The sequence below is a fragment of the Thamnophis elegans genome, chromosome 14 (genome assembly GCF_009769535.1).
Source record: "Thamnophis elegans isolate rThaEle1 chromosome 14, rThaEle1.pri, whole genome shotgun sequence".
Taxonomy (NCBI): Eukaryota; Metazoa; Chordata; class Lepidosauria; order Squamata; family Colubridae; genus Thamnophis; species Thamnophis elegans.
In genome coordinates, this window is record NC_045554.1 from 1026979 (window position 1) to 1050137 (window position 23159).

At 49.6% G+C, this 23159-nt stretch overlaps 1 protein-coding gene across 1 annotated transcript; it reads left to right on the forward strand.

Moving 5' to 3' along the window:
* The first annotated feature begins 7882 nt into the window (after positions 1-7882).
* GRAP (GRB2 related adaptor protein) lies at positions 7883-22607 on the forward strand. The gene is made up of 5 exons (XM_032230852.1): positions 7883-8135; positions 9364-9461; positions 11827-11949; positions 19530-19698; positions 21136-22607. The coding sequence occupies exons 1-5, from the start codon at positions 8058-8060 to the stop codon at positions 21319-21321; spliced, it is 654 nt and encodes a 217-aa protein (XP_032086743.1). The 5' UTR covers positions 7883-8057; the 3' UTR covers positions 21322-22607.
* The last annotated feature ends 552 nt before the right edge of the window (positions 22608-23159 follow it).

Sequence of the window (23159 nt, forward strand, 5' to 3'; positions counted from 1 at the left end):
AAGGGGAGGGGGCGCGCTCGCTCCCGCCCGCCCGGCGTGCCCACGTGAGGGCGTGCGCGCAGCCGGAGAGGCGCTCTCCCCCCACCACCACCACCTCTCGCGCAGGCGCCCTGGCTGCCGAGGAGCCCCCCCCCCCGGAGTCCGCGCAGGCGCCGTCGCAGCCGGCTGGCATGCAGAGCAGCACCGCGGAGAGCTTGCAGCGGAGCGGGGGGCGAGGGGGAGTCTCCATGCTAGAAATTCTCCCTGCATGCATGGATGCAGCGATGCAGCTCTCCTCCCCACCACCCGGCATGGGTCGCCCTCATTAAACGCTCGCAGGAGATCAATAGGGTTGCAAACGCTGCCCAGGGATGCGCTGCGACTCGACGCCTCTTTTCCACCGGGGGGGTTTCCAAGCTTGGAGATTTCCACTCGCAGAATTCCGCCCCCCCAATGCCCGGTCCGGAGAATCGCCCCCACACAGGGTCGGTTGAAAGGAAGCCAAGAGGGTGAAAATGCAGCCCACTAAGAGTTGCACGTCCAAGAGGATGCAATATGGGGCTTTCGACTTCAATTATATAGCATGCGAAGGATGTGTTTGTGTTTTTTTATTGTTATAGTTGCAACGTACACTGAAGATGACGCTTAATTTCATTGGACGGGGTGCAGTGACAATAAACTAAACGAATGATCACAGGTGCATCCCTACTACATTTCCCCCCATATACACATCCCGTATCTCTCTGTTGTATATTTAATAGACACCACAATAACCTAGGGTTAAAAAAAGAAAGAAAGAAAGAAAGAAAAAAGGGAAAAAACACACACACAAAAAACCCATCATCACATGCAGCATGTCGTTTGGTTACAAGTGTTTTAACATCTACATCTTCAAATAATATTTACCGTCTCAAATGTTTCATCTAATATAACTAAAGGCCTCATTTTCCTTCTACAATATATATTCAGTTAACATTAGCATTATTTTTCCCCAGAAAGTATACTTCTATTCATTGTTAATCTTGCATTTCATACCTTCAAACAGAGATCTTATTCCTTCATTGTTCAACAAGGCATCGCTGCCTATATATACCAGTTTTCATTTGTTCCCCTATTAGAGTTGCTTTATCAGCAGCGAAATATCATTATAATAAGTTCTTAACCTTATACATTACATCCCCAGACCTTATATTAATACTTCATTGTGTCATTATTAGATTATTTCACAGCATAATTATATCATCATTTACTTTCTTCAATTAAGGCATAAGTATATCATTTTTCATTTCCAAAGTTTTTTTTTCCCCTAGCCCTTTGTTTTTTTTCCCCCTATGGTTATGTGATGTTGTCCATGTAATAAAAAATAAAATTATTTAAAAAAAATTAAAAACTAAACAAATGCATCTCTTCCCCCCCCCACCCGCTCCCCCCAAAGGAGCCCCACAGGCTGATGGACCAACCTTCAAGGCCTGCCTGGAATTGCTGGTTTCCCTGCCCCAAAGGTCTCCCTCGGGAGCACCTTCCTTGGTGGGTGGGGTTCTGAAGTGGGATCCCACGAGTGGCACTTGGGCTCTGCTCTTTTCCCAAGGGAAAGCCCGTCTCAAAAGCATCGTGCCCCCAAAGCCGACCCATCTCACTGGGCTGAACAACTCCTCACCTGCAGGAGCCCTTGGATGGGGAGCAAATGGCAACTTCCCACCCAGATGTAAGTGTTGGACGTCCAGTTTTATCCACAGGTGTTACATTTGCACCACTGCCAAGCCAGACCTATGCGCACATCCATAAGGGGCCAGCGATGGAGGCAACATCGAAAATAAATGTCCTTTATTGCGTTTGTTTCTTAGCAAATGCAGCCCAACCTCTGGCAGGTCACATTTTCTCCCTCCGTCCCTGCATCCTCAGATGAGGTTGAATCTTAGGAGGTGGCTGCCTGGCTGTGGCTTGTGTGCAGTTCAGCCTCCAAATCTCAGTGGGGTTCTGTGTTAGAAGGTCTGGCTGGGAAATGAACACACACACAGACACACACAGCCCCCTCCCCCAGCTTTCAGAGTCATTAAAGAGATCAATGGAAGAACAAAGGATTGTGTCAGAACTGCAAAAAAATGCAGAAATGGAGCATGGCAGACCCAGATGCCCAGATTAGGGTCGAAATAGACGTAAGGAAAGGTTCATTTGCAAACTGGAGTCTTAATTTTCCATGTGCCCATTGCCCTAATCCCAAGGAAGCCCTCTTTTTAGACCAGCCGTTGGCACAATAGGACCAAACACACAGCTATGCCGGAAGTTTGAAAATGGAGAAGCAAAAAAAAATAATGGTGGGTTTCTAAGGACTTCCTGTGCATGTAGCAGGATGAGGAGGGGGAAATCTTGATATATATATAGATAGATAGATAGATAGATAGATAGATAGATAGAGAGAGAGAGAGAGAGAGAGAGAGAGAGAGAGAGAGAGAGAGATGATAGATAGATAGATGATAGATAGATGATAGATGATAGATAGATAGATAGATAGATAGATAGATAGATAGATAGATAGATAGATAGATAGATAGAGATAGAGAGATAGATATTTAGTGTCACAACCCCTGGTATGCCCTAATTATGGGAGGAAGCCAACTGCTTCCATATCTGTCAATCAGCTCGTCACAAGAGTCCATCACGACAGAAACCCAATATTTTTACTGTTGCCTTTTGTACATTTGTGTTGTATTTTTGCTGAGGAGGAGAGCCTGTGGCTTAATGGCTAAGACGTCTGCCTACAGGCTCGAATCCCAGTAAGGGTATGGCTAGCTGATGAGAGCTAAATAGCTTGAAATAGATCTATACTAGTCTCCCTTTATTTATTTATCAGCAAAAATACAACAGATAGATAGATAGATAGATAGATAGATAGATAGATAGATAGATAGATAGATAGATGATAGATAGATGATAGATAGAGAGATAGAGAGATAGAGAGATAGAGAGATAGAGAGATAGAGAGATAGAGAGATAGAGAGATAGAGAGATAGAGAGAGAAATAGAGAGAGAGAAATAGAGAGAATGCTTGGTTTGGTTGGGTATTTCCATGCCAAGCAAGACAGGCAAGTAATAATTTATTCTAATTGGCACCCTGCTGTATTCTTCTGCTATTTGATGAAAATGCCCAGCTGCTGCCTCTTCCTCCCAACACCTGGAGGAACCAGTGGTTAATGGAGGAGGAGGAGGAGGAGGAGGAGGGAAGGCCTCTCTTCTGCATTAGATGATTTCTTTGGAAAGCTCAGGAGGCAAAGATCTCTTCTCCCTTTGAAGAGAAGACAAATCCCCAGGAGATTGGCTTGTTCTTTATATTTTGCACGCTGTTGGGTGCTTCCAGCCCTGGTGCCAATTGTGATTGTGATCTCCTTGGGCCGATGCCGGGGCGCTGGGGGCTTCAAGAGCCCCTCTGCTGGCCCAGATACAGCCGGACCTTCCGCCCGTCTTCTGGAAATGCCAATCCCAGACAGGAAGGTCTCCATGGATCGATTCGGATCCAGGCGTTCCCTCTTCAAGGGTGATCCGCTGAACCACCACCCTCGCTGATTTCCCTCGTGCTCAGAGCAACATTTCTCCACTGTGGCTATTTTAAGATGTGCGGACTTCAACTCCCAGAATTCCCCAGCCAGCATGGGTGGATTTGAATTCCCAGAATCCCCAGGCTAGCCGGGGAATCGTGAGAGTTGAAGTCCACGAGTCTTAAAGCTGCTGAGGTTTCAGGAAAGTGGCTGATCCTCAGAGGCAGCCCTTCTGAAGACAGTGACCTTCCGGAATCCTGCTGGATCGAGTCTGCCTTCTTTCCAAAACGGGATCCACCCCTACTCCCCCCAGTCTAACAATTATCCACAGGGGATCCCAAAGGAGCTTTGGAACAGATGAATAAGCAACCCGTCCCTCACCCCACCCCCTCTGGGGCTCCCCCTTCCTGAGGATTTCCCCCCTCCCTGCACCCCAAGGGAGCCTGGAGCATTTTAATGAAGGGCTGGCACACCAGCTAATCACCCCTTTTGCCTCTGCTTCCTGGCCCACGCATATTTTCAAGTGTGGGGGTGTCGGATCCCACATGGATCTCCTGGAAGCCTGCCAGTGTTCATGCAGGAAGAGCTTTGTTGGGAGGGGGGCTGTACGCTGAAACACATTTGCCAGGTGAAGCATCAGGTTCCGATGCTCTCCCCTGCAGGACGTGGCCATGTGCAGCAGCCCAGAACTTCCCAAGGGATCTCGGAAGGAGGGTGGGGAGGCTGTGGGTGCCTTGTTCCCCTCTCCCCTCTCCTCTGCCAATTACCTCCAATAGATCCCACAGATTAGGCCTCCTCCGAATTCCATCCGCTGGCCAATGCCGACTGGCGACCACCCGGAGGAGGGCCTTCTCGGTGGCTGCTCCGACCCTCTGGAACGAACTCCCCGTGGAGATTCGAACCCTCACCACCCTCCAGGCCTTCCGCAAGGCCCTTAAAACCTGGCTGTCCCGACAGGCCTGGGGCTAAAGAGCTTCCCCCCTCCCGCTCTCGAATGGTATGATTGTTGTGTGCTTTTAAATTGTGTGTTGTTCTGTTCGTCTTTTTTATTCCTTATCTGTACCCCCTTCCCTTGACTTGGATTGTGAGCCGCCCTGAGTCCCCTTGCAGTGTTTTTCAACCTTTTTTGTGCAAAGGAACACTTTTTTCATGAAAAAAATCACGAGGCACACCACCATTACAAAATGTTAAAAAAATGTAACTCTGTGCCTATATTGACTATATATAAAGTGTTTTTCCCACGGCACACCTTACACTATGTCACGGCACACTAGTGTGCCGCGGCACAGTGGTTGAAAAACACTGCCTTAGGGGAAAAGGGTGGCATAGAAATATAATAAATTCAATTCAATTCTCCCACTTCCTCTCCCCTATTTCTACGTCTCTTCACACCGTTGGGGTCATGTTTCTCTGATGGTGCTCAGCCAAACAGGCTGTTTCCACCAGAGATCAGGAAAAGGAAAGGAAGCCGTGAAAAATAATTTTTTTAAAAAATAGCATGACTACAGAGGATGGCTTCCTGATGGCAGCCAAGGAAGCTTTTGGTAACTCTGCAAGGCATCGGTGGGAACTGACGAAAAGCAGCCTTCAGAACCGGAATCTCGGCCCTGCCTGTCCCAAGGGTGGGGCTGTTGCTGGAGCTGTCACTCACCAGTCCAAAAAAACCCCAATCCTAAATACCTAAAGAGAAGTAATAAATAGTTTTGGGGGAAAGAGAGAGACCCGTGGGTGCTTTGGTTAAGATCTTGGACTGATGGAGATTCTGGTTAACTCTTAGCCACGCAACACCCTGCAGACTTTGAGCCAGCCAACCCTCTTTCAGCTCAGCCTGCCTCGCAGGGCCGTTGTCCAGGGCAAAAGAAGGGCTTGCACAGAGCCAATAAAAGCCCGTGCGAAGTAAAAATATGCCCGTGGATCCTTTTCTCCGCCTCTCGCGCAGATTCTTGGCCCTCCATCCCCTGGTTCGTTCCTGGTTTTCCTTTGGAACTGGAACGCCAGGCTGCAGATCCTGCCACCCACCCACCAGCTGCCTTCACACGAGACGGGCGAGAAGGGAGGAGAAAAGAACAGCGGGTGCCTTTCCACAGCATGCTAAGCTTGATGGGCATCGGCCAGCACTCGGAGTCAGTCAGCTGGGTACTTTGACGGTGCTGCGCCTGCCCTGCGCTGCCCAGAATGCAGTGGGAGGGGGCAGTTTGCAGATATATTCTCAAATAAGTAACCAGCCACCGTTAAAAAGCGAGCCTCTCGGGAGCCCAGACCAGGGGTTAATTCAGCCACCGGCTTAAGAGTGCGGTGAGCACCGCCAGCCTGGGAATCTCATTTCTCCAGGCAGGGGAAGAACCAGGAAACTCACCAGCCTGCTCAGAGGGAGCCAAAAGGCTTAAGGGAGATCAAGAACATTTATTCTGAGCCGCATCCCTCCGTGGTCCTGGCATTTGCCAAACGGGAGGCCAAGGGGGCACCCATGGGATGCTAAGGGACACCAGCCCCATGTGGCCTGGCAAAGCGCCTTCACCTTTCGCATCCACCCAGAACCCTGTGCCCCATGCTGCCCAGCCAGGAGAGAACAAAAGGCCAGAGCAACACAGACGCAGCTCCCCTCCCCCAGCTGTGCACAAGGAGACCCAAGGGACTGGGTGTGCCCCACGCACATCTGCCTAGACAGCTGCCTTTGCGCTCAATAACCCGACCCAAACCCATTTAAAAGGCTGGTGACAGAGCAAAGCTGTGGGTGTCACTCATGCTGTGGATGCCCCAGGGAGAAATCAGGGGCTGTTTGCTTCATCCACATCCTGTAGCCTTTGAAATGAGGTCAGCCAGGAAACATTATCTCTCTGTGTCTGTCTGTCTCTCTCTCTCTCTCTCTGTCCGTCTCTCTGGACCCACTCCTGTTCTGTCAAGGGAGTGACAGATGGGGGCTTTTAGCGTCTTGTAGCCTGTATTGGACCTGGGTACTTGAGAGACCGCCTTCTGCCGATTACCTCCCACAGACCCATTCGATCCCACAGATTAGGCCTCCTCCGTATTCCATCTGCCGGCCAATGTCGGCTGGCGACTACTCGGAGGAGGAGGGCCTTCTCTGTGGCTGCTCCGGCCCTTTGGAACGAGCTCCCCGTGGAGATCCGGACCCTCTCCACCCTTCGGGCCTTCCGGATGGCCGTGAAGACCTGGCTGTCCCAGCAAACCTGGGGTTGAGTTCCCCCACCCCCTACTCGAATTTGCTGTGTCTGTTGTGCTTTTAAATTGTTCGTATTGTCTGATTGTTTTTGTCTCACTTTTTGTAATTTCCCCTCCCTTGGCTTTTGTTCAGCCGCCCTGAGTCCCTTCGGGGAATAGGGCGGCCTACAAATTGAATAAACTCTAAACTCTAACTCTAAAAAACGCTAACTCTGTGTGCACCAGAACGCTCCAGAAGGCAAGACCAGAAACAACAGATGGAAACTAAACATGGAGAGGGGCCATCTGGAATGAAGGAGAAGCTTCCTATCAGCAAGAGCAATTAACCAGTGGAACGACTGGCCTCCAGAAGTTGTGAAGGCTCCATCGCTGGAGGTTTTTAAGAGAAGACTCAGCAACCACCTGTCTGAAGTGGTGTAGAGTGTCCTGCTTGAGCAGGGGGTTGGACTAGAAGACCTCCAAGGTCCCTTCCAGCTCTACTCCAATTGATTGATTGATCACATCAAGCATCTTGGTAGTCAGAAGATTGTCCAAGGCCCTCTCGCCACCTAGTGGCCAAATGAGGCATTTGAGAAGGATTTGTGCAGATGTTCGGGCAACTGGCAGGATTGGGGCACAGCAGGGCCACTGACACACACACCCCCACAGCCTCCTGACCAGAGGGTGGAATAATCTCCCTGCAGATCCACTGGCAAGACAGTGGGGAAAATCTGGTTTGGGGACAGAAAAAATAAGAACTGAATCTTCCGGGGCTCGCCTTTCGCATCCACTACACAAACTCAACCAATATGCGTGTGTGTGTGTGTGTTTCCCCTAGAGAAGCCACAGGAGCCAGCCGAGGGGGAAAGAGGCTCGCTTGGGTTTGTGGCTTTGGCCAGGGGAAAAAAAAACACAAGTTGTTTTCGCTTTTTAGAAGCTGGTGATGGGTTCGAGCAGACGCGCGCCTGCCTTGAGTGCGAGCGGTGCAGGGGGCAGGAGCCTTGTGCTGAAGCCTCCTGGGAGGGGGGGAGGAATTCCCCTCGGTGAGCCTGCTTTCTGCAGGTGCAGCCTCTGTTCCTCACACACTTGCATGCCCCCCCCTCCCCCGGGCCAACATATTCAAATCTATTTCCGGTCTCATTTTTACGCACAGATTTTTTTTCCCCTTTTTCTTTTTCTGGCCCCAAACTACCTCCTGACCTGTGGCTGGAAGCAAAACTCTTGTGCACGGGAGACGGGAGGAAACTCAGCCTAGAACTTCTCAAAAGAAACTTCTGGCCGGATTTTTCGAACGGGCCTTAGCTGGACAAGGAAGTTGGGCCAGCTGGGCTGGGGAAGGGGCGCCTTCGAGGTCTCACTGTGGGCCCGAGAAGGACCAGGCCCAGCATGGAGGCCCTTGCCTTGTACAACTTCCAGGCGTCCGAGAAGGATGAATTAGCCTTTAAGAAGGGAGACACGCTGAAGGTAACTGGGGGCGGAGGGGGGTCAGGGCTGTTGGCAGATGAAACCTCCGCTGCATTTGTTCTGAAATGCACAAAAATCAGATCCAGTTGGACAGCTGAGCAAAATCAGCCCTCTGAAGCAGGTTTAGAGATGAGAGATATGAGAAAGAGAGAGGGGGGAGAGAGAGAGAGAGAGAGAGATGATGATGATGATGATGATGTTGATGATGATGATGATGATGATGAGAGGGGTTTTGATAGATGGGTAAATATAGAGAAAAAAAGGGAAGATGGATGGATGGATGGATGGATGGATGGTAGATAGATAGATAGATAGATAGATAGATAGATAGATAGATAGATAGATAGATAGATAGATAGATATTAGAGATAGAGGATAGATAGATAGATAGATAGATAGATAGATAGATAGATAGATAGATAGATAGATATAAAATAGACGATAGATTATATAGATGATAGATAGATAGATAGATAGATAGATAGATAGATAGATAGATAGATAGATATAAAATAGACGATAGATTATATAGATGATAGATAGATAGATAGATAGATAGATAGATAGATAGATAGATAGATATTAGAGATAGATGATAGAGGATAGATAGATAGATAGATAGATAGATAGATAGATAGAAAATAGACGATAGATTATATAGATAGATGATAGATAGATGATAGATAGATAGATAGATAGATAGATAGATAGATAGATGATAGATAGATGATAGATAGATGATAGATAGATATTAGAGATGATAGATTAGATTAGGAGAAAGAGAGATGAGATGGATGGATGGTAGATAGACAGACAGACAGACAGACAGATTATAGAGAGAAATAGAGGGAAGAGAAAGAGAGACAGACAGAGGGACAGACAGGAAGAGAGAGAGAGAGAGAGAGGATATAGTTCTGATCCATCTTGCTTAAATTCCCAAACGTAAAAAAAGCATTATTAATCCTCCTTTTCTACAGAGCCTTCTCTGTTTCTAAAAAGTGTGCCTAGAACCTCAAATAAGCAGAGCCACTTTGACTGCATCCTTGGGCTTCTGAGCTTCGGGAAAATAATCTATCCTTGAACTTTAAAAATTCCCCTGGGCTTCCTCCATGCCAAGATGGGGTCTACCTGACAGCCCCCCCCCCCCCCGGCAGCCTTCTGTTGTTCTCCCCCCCCCCCCCCCCAGCTCCAGCCCAATGTTTGCTTATCCCTCCTTTTGAGTCCACAGATTCTGAACATGGAGGAGGACCAGAACTGGTACAAAGCGGAGCTTCTGGGGCTGGAAGGATTCGTCCCCAAAAACTACATCAAAATGAAGCCTCATCCGTGAGTAGCCTTTTCCTTCCCACTCGGCCAAGAGAGAGGAAATAGCAGAAACGTTCTGGCTCTTCTTGACTTGTCCTCAGTTAGTTCAATCCTAGCAGGGACCTGGCCTCTTCGGTTTGAAGCAAGGGGGAGAAAATAAGCCAGCATTCCTTCAACCACACTTTGCCCATCTGTGTCTACATTTCTGAATCAGAATAGAAGCTAGAAGGGACCTTGGAGGTCTTCTAGTCCAGCCCTCTGCAGGAGAACCTATACAATCTTAGACAAGGTCCCGTCCAGCCTCACCTCCCATGACGGAGCACCCATGATTTTGTTGGTTTCAGCCCATCCAGATCAATAATGCCAGAAGTCTTTATGAGCCGAGGTGGCGCAGTGGTTAGGGTGCAGCACTGCAGGCCACTTCAGCTGACTGTTCTCTGAAGTTCGGCTGTTCAAATCTCACCGGCTCAGGGTTGACTCAGCCTTCCATCCTTCCGAGGTGGGTGAAATGAGGACCCAGATTGTTGTTGGGGGCGATATGCTGACTCTGTAAACCGCTTAGAGATGGCTGAGAGGCCTATGAAGCGGTATATAAGTCTAACTGCTATTGCTATTGCTATTTAATGCAGTTTCTGGGTCACAGTTGGCCCCACACGAAGCCCGAAGCCCCCAACCCTTTGCAAGATAGATGGACAATTGCAAGAACAACCCAAAGATCAGATAGGATGATCCCAGGGCTGTGGTGGACATTTCTCTCCTCACCCAACCCCCCATTTCAATATTCAAATGGGGGTTTGTGGGAAGGGAAACCAAGATGAGCTTCAGCCATGCATTTGCCTTGTGAAACAGGAGAGAGAGAAGGAATAAGAGAACAACAGAGATGGAAGATTGACCTTGGAGTTCTCCTAGTCCAACCCCCCCACCCTCTTCTCAAGCAGAAGACCCTGGCTGGATGGGGGATTCTGGGAGTTGAAGTCCACAAGTCTTAAAGTTTCCATGAACAGCCCTGCCCTAGACCATTTCGGACAAATGGCTGTCCAGACTCTTCTTAAAAACATCCAGTGTTGGAGCATTCACAACTTCTGTGAATTTGTTTCTGTCTTATATTATAATCTTTTTAAATATTTCTAACTGTTTTTATGTAAGCCGCCCGGAGTCCTTCGGGATTGGGCGGCATACAAATCTATTAAAATCAAAATCGAAATCGAATTCTGGAGGCAACTTCTTGTTCCACTGATTCCCTGTTCTCGCTGGCAGGAAATTTCTCCCGAGTTCTAGGCCAGGGATGGCCAATCTTTTAGGCACAGAGAACCCAAACTGGAAGGCCAGAGTGCTGTAAACCCAACCACCAGCTGGCTGGCACACATGTGCCCCTCAAAAACCCAACAACCAGCTGGCTGAGCTGGGGCGACGGCACGCGAACCCACAGAGAGGGCTTTGCGTGCCACCTCTGGTGCTCATGCCATAGATTCTCCATCGGGGTTCTAGGTTGCTTCTCTCCTTGATTAGTTTCCATCCGTTTCTTCTTATCCTGCCTTCAGGGGTTTTGAAGAAGAGGCGGACCCCCTCCCTCTTCTTCGTAGCAGCCCCTCTCCAATATTGGAAGACTGCTATCCTGTGAATAGATGATGACGATGCTAGATTTGCCCCTGACTGAGGTTGGGTCAGTGGTACAATGCAATTTTTTTTTACTACCAGTTCTGTGGGCGTGGCTTGGTGGGCGTGGCTTGGTGGGCGTGGCAGGGGAAGAATACTGCAAAATCCCCATTCCCTCCTGATCAGCTGGGACTCGGGAGGCAGAGAATAGATGGGGCGCGGCCAGCCAGAGATGGCATTTCCCAGTTCTCTGAACTACTCAAAATTTCCGCTACCGGTTCTCCAGAACCTGCTGGATTTCACCCCTGGGTTGGGTCCCTTTCCGGCTCAGAGAGCATTGATTAAGAGGCTGCCTGATCTCTGACCAGGATCTCTTGCCACACCGTGGATCCCCATTAATTCCCCTTTTGGGACACGGTGCTATTCTCCCCATCTAGACTCAGCTGTCCAGCGGTCGTCCCTAGGGAGCGGTCATGTGAACCCCGACTACGAGCAACTTTTGCAGGCTTAGGCACGAAGTGTGTTTCCGTCCTCTTTCGAATGCGGTGGGCCCTGTAACAAAGAGAGTTTAGTCCCAGTTCTCGTCGAAAGAGCAGCTCACGGAGCAAAAAACAAACCAAGAGTGACAGGCCAGAGCGGGCTGCCTTCGTGGGCGCCCAGGCGCTCTGAAGCTGCAAGCGGAACTGAAACTTTCTTTGCAACCCCGGTGGCTGTGGCGTTTTATAAGACGGGAACCTCGACCTGCTGCTTCCCCCACTAACCCCCTCCCCCCTTGCCTCTGACCCTCCAGGTGGTATTGTGGCAAAATCTCCAGGCAAGGTGCCGAAAAGGCCCTCCTCAAACGACGGTTCCGGGGCGCGTTTCTCATCCGGCAGAGCGAGAGCAGCCCGGGAGATTTCTCCATCTCTGTGAAGTAAGTGCCTGGTTGCTGGGGGGAGGTGAGGGGGGGGGTCCTTCTGCTGATGTGGGCACACACCCGTGTTGGAAGGCCCCCCAAGGGCCGTCAAGGGAACCCTGAGGACACTCCGGCTTTGGACAACTGTTGCCGTCGGCTGCAGCTCGGAGCACCAGAGGGCGCTCTCGGCTGACATGGAAAGAGCCCAAGAAACTTTTCCAGGGAAAAATATCCTGCTCAGGGCGGGTGGAAGGAGCCCATTTCCCAGCTCTGGGAAATGAGCGAGCAATTAAAATAAATAACTGAGGAGTCCTACCAGTGGAAAGCAGTGCAGTGCAAAGCCTATTTCCACTTCTACAGTAAACTTAATTGGCTAAAACACATGAAGAACGGTTGCAGGAACTGGGCATGGCTAGTTTGATGAGAAGAAGGACTAGGGGAGAGAGGATAGCAGCCTTCCAATATCTCAGGGGCTGCCCCAAAGAAGAGGGAGTCAAGCTATCCTTTAAAGCGGTAGGACAAGGAGCAATGGGTGGAAACTAATCAAGGAGAGAAGCAACTTGGAACTGAGGAGGAATTTCCTGATAGTGAGAACAATTAATCAGTGGAACAACTTGCCTCCAGAAGTTGTGAATGCCCCAACACTGGAAGTTTTTAAGAAGATGTTGGATAACCCTTTGTCTGAAGTGATGTAGGGCTTCCTGCCTAGGCAGGGGATTGGACTAGAAGACCTCCATGGCCCCTTCCATCTCTGTTATCCTACACCAGTGGTTCCCAAAATTGGCAACTTTAAGACTTGTGGACTTCAACTCCCAGAATTCTGAGAGTTGAAATCCACAAGTCTTAAAGTTGCCAAGTTTGGGAACCACTGTCCTACACTATTCTATTCAACAGCAGATAATTTTGCCTATCCCCCCGTCTTCAATGGCTGGGGACTTCTGGGAGTCGAAGCCCACCCGTCTTAAAGCCACCAAAGTTAGAAAGGCTGGTCTAAGCTGCTTGGGGTCACCCGGCGTCTTTCTCCTCCCGTCCCATTGTTCTGCAGCCCATCTGGGGGGGTGACAAGTTGGGGAAGGCCACCCACCCCATCCGTGCACATCTGGAGGGGCTCTCAGCCGTTCCTCGGTCCCTCCCATGCCTGCCACGACCATCTTGGCACAAAACAGGCAGGCAGCGATGCCACTTTCCAAACAAAGTGCTGAAGGAGATGCCCGGGAGGGAGGGTGGCGAGAGGACACCCTCCACTTGCATGTTCAGACGGATGCGCAGAGCCTGGCATGCCAACCACCCAGCACATTTTCTGTGTCAAGGGCAACTTATTAGGGAGAGAAACCCTGGTGGGGGGGGGGAATATGACTGGCACCTTTTCCTCATCTCGACTCATTTTGTATTCAAAGACAAATCCGGGCATTTTCTTCCTTTCTCTTTGCCCTGTTGAAATGTGACCGAGAAGAGACTTCACAGCACCTCCTCTACTTCCAAGGAACTAGAAACTTGTAGCAACAAGCCCCAAAGCTATCCGTTAAGCATGACAGGACTGACCTCTCCTGTATTTACCAGGGTGTGGTTCTGCTCTCCGTGAGCCCAATTCTCAGAGGCGCCTGGAGCCCATTCTGCCACTTGGGCACCTGTAGGATTTAGCCTGGCATTTCTGCCCCCCTTCCCAACACAGCAGAGGCCTCCCTTCTGCTCTCCCTTCTCCCCCGGACGACGAACCGACCAGGCACATCAGGCCAGAGAAATGGCTCCTTCACCTTGTACTCATCGCCGAGTTGCACATTCTTGAAGGACCTCGATCAGCCCTCCCCCTCCCAAACTCCCCTCCCCTAGCCGGCATTCTCTGGAGGCACCGAGGCCACAATGCCAAGATTTCCCACTTTGCTTTTAGTCTTCCATGCTGCTTATTGGAGTGGGGGGGGGGCACCACCCAGTTTCAGGATTTAAATCAGGGGCCTCCAAACTTGGCGACTTGAAGACTTGTGGACTTCAACTCCCAGAATTCCCCAGCCAGCAAAGCAAAGCTGGGGAATTCTTTGTTTTGCTGGCTGGGGAATTCTGGGAGATGAAGTCCACAAGTCATAAACTTGCCAAGGTTAGAGACCCCTGACCTAAATTCAAAGAGTCCTGGACTTATGACCATAGTTGGGAACCAGAATTTCCGTTGCTAAGCGGTTAAATGAATCGTGCCCAATTTTGCGATGTTTTTTTTGCCATTATGCAGATCACTGGGGGTTATTAAGGGAATGATGCAGTCCTTAAGCAAATCCGGCTTCGCTTATTGACAAACTGGCCCAGGGGTTTCGCAAGCCAAGATTTCCAGCTGAGCTAGATGTGCAAAGTCATTGAGCCGAGATGGCACAGTGGTTAGAGTGCAGTACTGCAGGCTACTTCAGCTGACTGCAGTTCTGCAGTTTGGCTGTTCAAATCTCACCGGCTCAGGGTTGACTCAGCCTTCCATCCTTCCGAGGTGGGTAAAATGAGGACCCGGATTGTTGTTGGGGGCGATATGCTGACTCTGTAAACCGCTTAGAGAGGGCTGAAAGCCCTATGAAGCGGTATATAAGTCTAACTGCTATTGCTATTGCTATGGGAAGCGTCCAGCAAGCCTCTCCTGGTGTCCGGGGACCAGGGCTCTGAGCTGGAGGGGGTCTCCGTCCCTGACCCCCTTTCCAAGTTCCTAGGTGTGCTTCCGAAAGGCCCCAGGTGAGAGGCTCAGGTGCCTTACCTGCCCTTGTGCCTCCTGTTCAGAGGGAGGGGAAGAAAGCAGAGCTGGGCTTGTGGAAGAGGCTGCGATGATTCCTCCTACATCAACAAGGGAGTTGCGTTTCCAGAGACAGCAGTGAAAAGACGCTTCCTTTGTGCCCTCAATCATACAGCCACAATGGGCAGAGTCACCCTGGGTGGATCTGCGAGGCCGAAGGGCTGTCAAAATCCAGTCCCGGGATCCAAAACACTTCGATGTGCTGAGATCTCATCACCTTCCAGCCTTCTTGACTCTGCCCAGTTCCAGAAGAGGAGACGGACCTGCCCTTCTAGGAAAAAGGGGGCAAAGTAGATCCTCTTCCAATCCTGAGGTCTCCTCCCCTGCTTAGAACCAGACCGGGAACAGACCGGTTTTACCAAAGGTGCTCCAGAACCTGCAGAGTCAGGCCAACTTTTGCATTCTTGTGTGGCTCCATCCTGGGGCCTCTTTCCAAGAGATATCAACAGGCATCCTATCCTCCCGACTTGGAAAACCACCGGGCTTAAACTTGCGTTGAGTTCTCCGCCAAAGTTAAGATGTGGTTGCTATCTAACTTTATCATTTCCGCCAGTTTAGGGGCTGAGGTTTTGATCGGCAGGGCTAGGAAGGCGTAGAAAGGACACCTCTGCAGCCCACTCCTGGCTCAGCAGAAAATAGGCCGGTGGCTTCGGAAGGACGACCAAGGGCAGGAAGCAGCTTTACACGGTTGATCTTCTGCCCCGTGATCCAGAAAGGGATCTTTCCGAGTAAGATTCCTTCTCCTGCCCAATACTCTGGTTTCCCTGTTGCCAGCAGGGTTGAGAATTAGGGGGGCTACGTCCCCAAAATGTCAGGAGAGCTGTGGGTTGAGGAGATTGATAGCAATAGCAATAGCAGTTAGACTTATATACCGCTTCATAGGGCTTTCAGCCCTCTCTAAGCGGTTTACAGAGTCAGCATATTGCCCCCAACACCAATCCGGGTCCTCATTTTACCCACCTCGGAAGGATGGAAGGCTGAGTCAACCCTGAGCCAGTGAGATTTGAACAGCCGAACTGCAGAACTGCAGTCAGCTGAAGTAGCCTGCAGTGCTGCATTTAACCACTGTGCCACCTCGGCTCTATGAGGGATGACTGGCAAAGTGGCCTCTTCTGGAGTCCCGGTTGAGTCTTCCTCCACATGGTGGGTCTCCAAAATCTGAGAAGGCTTTTTCCCAGCTGTTGCAATTTAGGATCTCTTTAACCAACATGTTCAGGGTGGAATAAGGAATTTTCTGCCTGAAAGAGAGCTGCACCCCCTTCCCAAGTGTCCAAACGAAGGGAGGTGGGCTTCCCTCCTCTTGAGGTTGACCCAAACCCATCTTGAAGAAATAGCAATAGCAATAGCAGTTCGACTTATCTACCGCTTCATAGGGCTTTCAGCCCTCTCTAAGCGGTTTACAGAGTCAGCATATTGCCCCCACAGTCTGGGTCCTCATTTTACCCACCTCGGAAGGATGGAAGGCTGAGTCAACCCTGAGCCGGTGAGATTTGAACAGCCGAACTGCAGATAACAGTCAGTTGAAGTGGCTGCAGTACAGCACTCTAGCAATAGCAATAGCAGTTAGACTTATATACCGCTTCATAGGGCTTTCAGCCCTCTCTAAGCGGTTTACAGAGTCAGCATATCGCCCCCAACAACAATCCGGGTCCTCATTTCACCCACCTCGGAAGGATGGAAGGCTGAGTCAACCTTGAGCCGGTGAGATTAGAACCGCTGAACTGCAGATAACAGTCAGCTGAAGTGGCCTGCAGTACTGCACCCTAACCACTGCGCCACCTCGGCTCTTGCAAGGAAATCCATCCCTGCATCGAATTTCTATCCCGTCTGGGCAGTTTTCAACTCAAGATTTCAATTTTTCTTCCCTTACGGTGGGGTTCTTCTTCCAAGCAGTCCCCCAAAGCTTTCTGAATTGCTCCCTTCCCCCCCCACCACTAGCAGGGCCCATCCCTCCCTCCAACCATCTCCAGGTGGTTCTCTCCTTCTCTCTCCCAGGCAGTGGCGGATTGGGGATCCCTGGTGCCCTGAGCACTGACAAGTCTTGGGGTCCCCCCTCCCTTTGTACAAATCTTCATTGGGTTTTTTCTTTCTTTCTCAACTTTGGGGTGCCCCCTTTGGACCTGGTGCCCTGAGCATGTGCTTCACCTGCTTAAGGCTCAATACACTTCCTGCTCTCAGGAAGGTGAGCCCTTCAGGCATAGGCTTCCAGAGCCCAGAAATGGGCTTCCTGGCCTATTGCATGAATCAAAACACCGCTCAGAGGTTTATTCTGCGACTTTGCAGATGCAAGTTGTCACTTGACACAGGAGCTGTGAAAGCCGAGCCGTTTCCCGTCGCCTGTTTGTTTAGATCTGCTCTGCATCTCTCCTATTTCAGCAGCCGAAAGCTTCTAAGGCGGAGTTGATGAGAACAGGGTGTAATTATGGCTGAACCCAAGCGCTGGGATTGCGAAGGATGGGACTCTATAGAAAAGGCAACTGGCCAGCGGCGGGGGGGAGGGGGGCAGCCCAGCTGGGAAGCTAAACAAACAGAATGAAAGTTTCTTTTAGAGGTTGGAAGGGGGGTTGGGGCTTCTCTGAGCACTCAGAAGCAGATGTGCAGAACTGCACAGAGTTCAACTCAGTATTTTCCAAAGGGGGCAACTTTAAGAGGGCTGGACTTCAACTCCCAGGTTTTCTGCAGCCTGTAGGGTTTGGTGTGGCATCCTGGGCATTAAAGGCCCTCTCCCACTTAAAGTTGCCACCGTTGGAAAATACTGGGTTGAATCCTCGCAACGTAGGAGACCCCCATCAAAGACACCAGTTCTCCACCACCTCCAGAGGTTTTTCGGGTCAGTCAACTGATATTTTGCCCCAAGGAGACCAAACGCAGCCGTTTCCTAGCTAGAAATAAGGCATTTTGCGGTCATATCTGCAAACACAACACTGAGGGTTACCAACGCCACCTGGCCGTCCACCTCACCTCTCCTACTGAGAACAGGCGAAGGTCGGTAAGCAGGTTCTTGCCCACCACGGAGATTGTGCTTTTTGTGAGTCAAGGCCGGGGGGATTAGCAGGAGCTACAAAAGTCAGCCTGCAGGCAAATGCTCCCATTCCTTCCTTTTCTTGGCTTAAAAGGAAACCGAGTCATCAGGACAGGAGGCCGGGGAGCCTCAGCTGGGAGAGCTTGCGTGAGGTTCCCGCCGAGAGGCCGAAACACTCATTTGGGCCAAGTTGTGTCCGTCCTGCGGAAAACAGACTCTAAATAAAATGATAAAAATAGGCACAAAATGGATAACATGAATCTCAGTTGCTTAGCAAGACAGAATAACAAGAGTTGGAAGGGACCTGATAAAGCAATTCTAATGGGGGAACAAATGAAAACTGGTATATATAGGCAGCGATGTTTTGTTGAACAATGAAGGAATAAGATCTCTGTTTGAAGGTATGAAATGCAAGGTTAACAATAAATATAAGTATACTTTCTGGGGAAAAATAATGCTAATGTTAACTGAATATATATTGTAGAATGGAAATGAGGCCTTTAGTTATATTAGATGAAACATTTGAGACGGTAAATATTATTTGAAGATGTAGATGTTAAAACACTTGTAGCCAAACGACATGCTGCATGTGATGATGGTTTTTGTGTGTGTGTGTGTTTTTTCCCTTTTTCCTTTCTTTCTTTTTTAACCCTAGGTTATTGTGGTGTCTATTAAATATATAACAGAGAGATACGGGGTGTGTGTATGGGGGGAAACGTAGTAGGGATGGATTGCTACAGGCAGGGGAGTAAGAAACGATACGAAACCAAAATCTATTAAATGAAACAACGAATGTATAAGAACGATAAAGGTTAAAGCACCTGTAATCAAATGACATACTGCATGGGATGATAACAATAATAATAATAGCAATAACAGTAGACTTATATACCGCTTCATAGGGCTTTCAGCCCCCTCTAAGCGGTTTACAGAGTCAGCATATATCACCCCCACAGTCCGGGTCCTCATTTCACCCACCTCGGAAGGATGGAAGGCTGAGTCAACCCTGAGCCGGTGAGATTAGAACCGCTGAACTGCAGATAACAGTCAGCTGAAGTGGCTGCAGTACAGCACTCTAGCAATAGCAATAGCAGTTAGACTTATATACCGCTTCATAGGGCTTTCAGCCCTCTCTAAGCGGTTTACAGAGTCAGCATATCGCCCCCAACAACAATCTGGGTCCTCATTTCACCCACCTCGGAAGGATGGAAGGCTGAGTCAACCTTTGAGCCGGTGAGATTTGAACCGCTGAACTGCTGATCTAGCAGTCAGCCTGCAGTGCTGCATTTAACCACTGCGCCACCTTGGCTCTAATGATGGGCTTTGTCTTTCTTTTGTGTGTGTGTGTGTGTTTTTTCCTTTTCTTTTTTTTTTTCTTTTCCCTCTGCCTTTCTTTTTCTATTGTTATGTGATTATGTTGTCTATGTAACAAAAATAAAAATTCAAAAAAAAAAGAGTTGGAAGGGACCTGGGAGATCTTCTAGTCCAACCTTCTGGTCAAGCAGGAGATCCTTTACCATTTCAGACAAATGGTTGTCCAATCTCACGGGCCGGGGACACTTCGTTGTTATCCGGTCTGTGCGGTAGACATGTGATAAGTAAGGTCATCCTACTTCTTCCTCCATGAAGGACTCTGGTCCATGAGATCATTTCCCAGAACCATCAACCTGGAGGGTCATTGAGGCCATCAAGTCAACCTCTGCTCCATAGAAGAAGCCCCAATCCATCACCAAAATGCCCAGCTGTACTCCAGGCACCCCGTTCTCCTCCACTCCCCACGCCACCCCTACACTTCATCCTCTGCTTCTCTCCTAGCTACGGAGACCAAGTCCTGCACTTCAAGGTCCTCCGGGACAAAAAGGGCAAGTGGCATCTCTGGGAGGAGAAGTTCAACTCCATCAACGAACTGGTGGACTTCTACCGAACCACCAGCATCGATAAGAAGAGGCAGGTCTTCCTGAGAGACCACGTAGAAGCCGAGGAGGTAAGGAACCACCCAGATTCCCCATTTCTTTTCTTCCCGTCCTGTTGTTAACCGTGAGCAGCCGCTAAACAAGTGCTTGCTACATCAAGGGCTACTTGGAATTGCATTCCTTAATTTAGAAGATGGCTTCTTCTGAAGCCCCTCTTGATCTCCTGCCACTGTCCACCTAGCCAAGGTTGACCTTGGAGAACATCTTGCCTTGGGAGCGTCTAACAATCACGTTTAGATGAGGTGGACAAAGACATCCCAAACCTTCTGTCCTTCTGTCTCATTGAATGGTCCCCATCCTCTCATTCTGAGAAAGAACCACCATCTCATCTCCCACCCCATGTCAACCACAGAGCTGGGACAAAAGGGGGGAGGAGGGAATAGCTAATAAGACCCCCACATGTCCAAGGAGGAGTTAAGTTCAATGTAAAAATGTTATCAATTTTCTGAATTTTCTATTCTTTTTTCCAATATATTTTAGACGTTTTTTGTTAAAGATTTATACCGTGTACGGGTTCTGGGAAGGCTGGGGAGGGGTTGGGGGAGGGGGGAGGGAGGGAGGCATGAATATTAGGCTTGACGAGGGATGTTAGATTTTAATGTAATATGATTGCACATGTATACTGTCTTCTCTTTTCTTTAAAACTAAGATATGTTAAGTATATTGATATGGAAGCATAAATACCATCAACATAGAATGGAGTTTGCTCAGAAACGGAAATACACCAATGAGAGGAAGAGTGGGAAAGGAGAGAAGAAAGATAGGAAGAGAGGGATAGGAGAGAGGGTAAGGGGGGAAGATGAGAAGGATAAGGAGGAGTGGAATGAAGAGAGAGGAGAAGGAGAAAGGAAGGGGAAGTAGAGTAGAAAAGGATGATGGAGGGAAGAAAGGAGGTAGAAGAGTGGGAAACAGAGGAGAGAAGAAAGATAGGAAGAGGGGGATAGGAGAGAGGATAAGGGGGGAAGATGAGGAGGATAAGGAGGAGTGGAATGAAGAGCGAGGAGAAGGAGAAAGGAAGGGGAAGTAGAGTAGAAAAGGATGATGGAGGGAAGAAAGGATGTAGAAGAGTGGGAAAGAGGAGAGAAGAAAGAGAGGAAGAGAGGGATAGGAGAGAGGGTAAGGGGGGAAGATGAGGAGGATAAGGAGGAGTGGAATGAAGAGAGAGGAGAAGGAGAAAGGAAGGGGAAGTAGAGTAGAAAAATATGATGGAGGGAAGAAAGGAGGTAGGAGAGAGGCAGAAGAAAGAGGTGTATGGAGAGCAGAAGAGCTAATAATGGGTTTTTATCTTTCTGACAAGAGGAACTGATGTAATTACTACTTAATACAATAGGATATTGGCTATGTAATACATGTGATTATATGTTATGAAAATGGAAAATAAAAAAAGGATATTTCTAAAAAAAAAAAAAAAAAGACCCCCACATGTCTTTTCACCTTTTTGCCCGCAGCCCAAGAAGCCAACATTCGTCCAAGCCCAGTTTGACTTCTTGGCCGAGAACCCCTCGCAGCTGAGCTTCAGCCGAGGGGACATCCTCAAGATTCTGGACTGCTCTGACCCCCACTGGTGGAGGGGGAAGCTGGGGGTGAAGACGGGCCTTTTTCCTCGGAACTACGTTTTCCCCCTGCGCATGTGACCTAGCTGGCTGGCGGAAGTGGTCGGACGTCCCATCTGGACCTTTTCTTCTCTTGCACAAAGTCAACCGATGCTTTGACTCGCCCTCAAGCAGAGCCAGGCCAAACTTTCCACTTTCACACTCCGACCTTAAAAGAGGCCCCTTGGCACACCCGGACGGCCATTCGGAAGCTGGAACCTTCGGGCTTCATGGCAGGTTGAAATACTTTGCAGACCGATCCCCGTCACCCACCTGGAGCCCAAACCAACCTCTGGAGAATCCTAACTACTTTGCTTCATAAAACAATGTATTTCTAGAACTGCAATCCAGTTTCCATCAAGGTCACTCCTTGTTCAAAACTGCCTTCTGGTCCAGGTTTACCTTTCCACCCTCTGATGGTTTCAAAGAGCTGGGAGCCTTCCCTGAATTGACACACTGGAATGAGCTACAGTGAGAAATCTGATGGTGCTGGTGTTGAGAAAATTCAGTATCAATTCTTACCGCCCCACCTTTGTAGGGGGGAAAAACTACAGTTCCCAGCATCCCTTGACAAGATGCGTGGACCGCAAAATTACAGTGGAGAGGGCCTTCCTAGAGAGACCCTGCGGAGCATGCTGGCTGGGGAATTCTGGGAGTTGGAGTCTTAGAGTGGCCAAGACTGAGAAACACTGCTCTCTGGATGCCGGCCCCCTCCCCACCCCCCCGGTTGCCCTGGTCTTGAAGCCCCTCTTGACTGCCGCAGAATATTTTCTGCCAATCTTCAGACATGTCCCGGGTGTCCTCCTGAGTTTTGATCTCACACCTTGGAGGAGATCCTCAAAAAGTGATCCTGCGGATTCCCAACAGTGGACCTGTGGACTCAGGAAGCAGATGGGGAAATCCCCTCCTGTTGCTTTCTCTTTCTAACTCTCTTCTCAGCGTTTTGCTGTCCAATCCAGCTCTCTCTGCTCCGCAGCCCCCTTGGTCAGCCGCCAAGTGCAAGGAGGAAGGAAGGAAAGCGCTGATCATCCGGCGGGTCAGAAAGTCCACCGTCCCCCTCCTTGACCTCCTGCTCCCCTCCTAATCTTTATGAGGCCTGCCCTAAATTGAGCATTTGCTCAGCCCCCTGCAGAGGTGCTTCCAAAGCTTATCAGGACTGCGCAGGGCTGGAAGCTGTTTTCCACCTGGTGGGGGCTGGCCCCGATACAGCCTCTTCGTGGCCCTCGGACCACACCAGGGGCCCCTCCCAGGAGATGGGACGGCAGCTCTACATGGGGCTGCCCCTGAAAAGTGTCCGGAGACTACAATTAGTCCAGAATGCAGCCGCACGAGTGATACTGGGTGTACCAAGGTACACCCACACTACACCTATCCTCCGCGAGCTGCACTGGCTTCCTATCGGTCTCCGAACACGATTCAAGGTGCTGGTTATCACCTTTAAAGCCCCACATGGCTTAGGACCCAGATACCTTCGAGACCGTCTCCTGCCGCACACCTCCCTAAGACCGATAAGATCGCACAGGATGGGCCTTCTCCAGGTGCCATCAGCTGGACAATGCTGGCTGGCGACGCCTCGGAGTAGGGCCTTCTCTGTTGCCGCTCCGGCCCTATGGAATGAGCTACCCCCAGAGATCCGGACCCTACCCACTCTCATGGCCTTTCGTAAAGCTATCAAAACCTGGCTTTTCCAGCAGGCCTGGGGCTGTTGACCTCTCGACCGAGGTCCAGCCCTGCTTAGGCTGGGTGCATGTTGTGTTTCTTTTAATCTGCTGTGTCTTATTTGTTTTAATCTTTTCTTAATATTTCTTATTTCTGTAAGCCGCCCGGAGTCCTCGGGGATTGGGCGGCCTATAAATTCAATAAATAGAATAGAGTAGAGT

Coding starts and splice junctions, on each gene's coding strand:
- GRAP (XM_032230852.1), top strand. CDS start 8,058: ATGGAGGCCCTTGCCTTGTACAACTTCCAGGCGTCCGAGAAGGATGAA. Junction 8,136..9,363: donor AGAAGGGAGACACGCTGAAG/GTAACTGGGGGC, acceptor TTGAGTCCACAG/ATTCTGAACATGGAGGAGGA. Junction 19,699..21,135: donor ACCACGTAGAAGCCGAGGAG/GTAAGGAACCAC, acceptor TTTTGCCCGCAG/CCCAAGAAGCCAACATTCGT.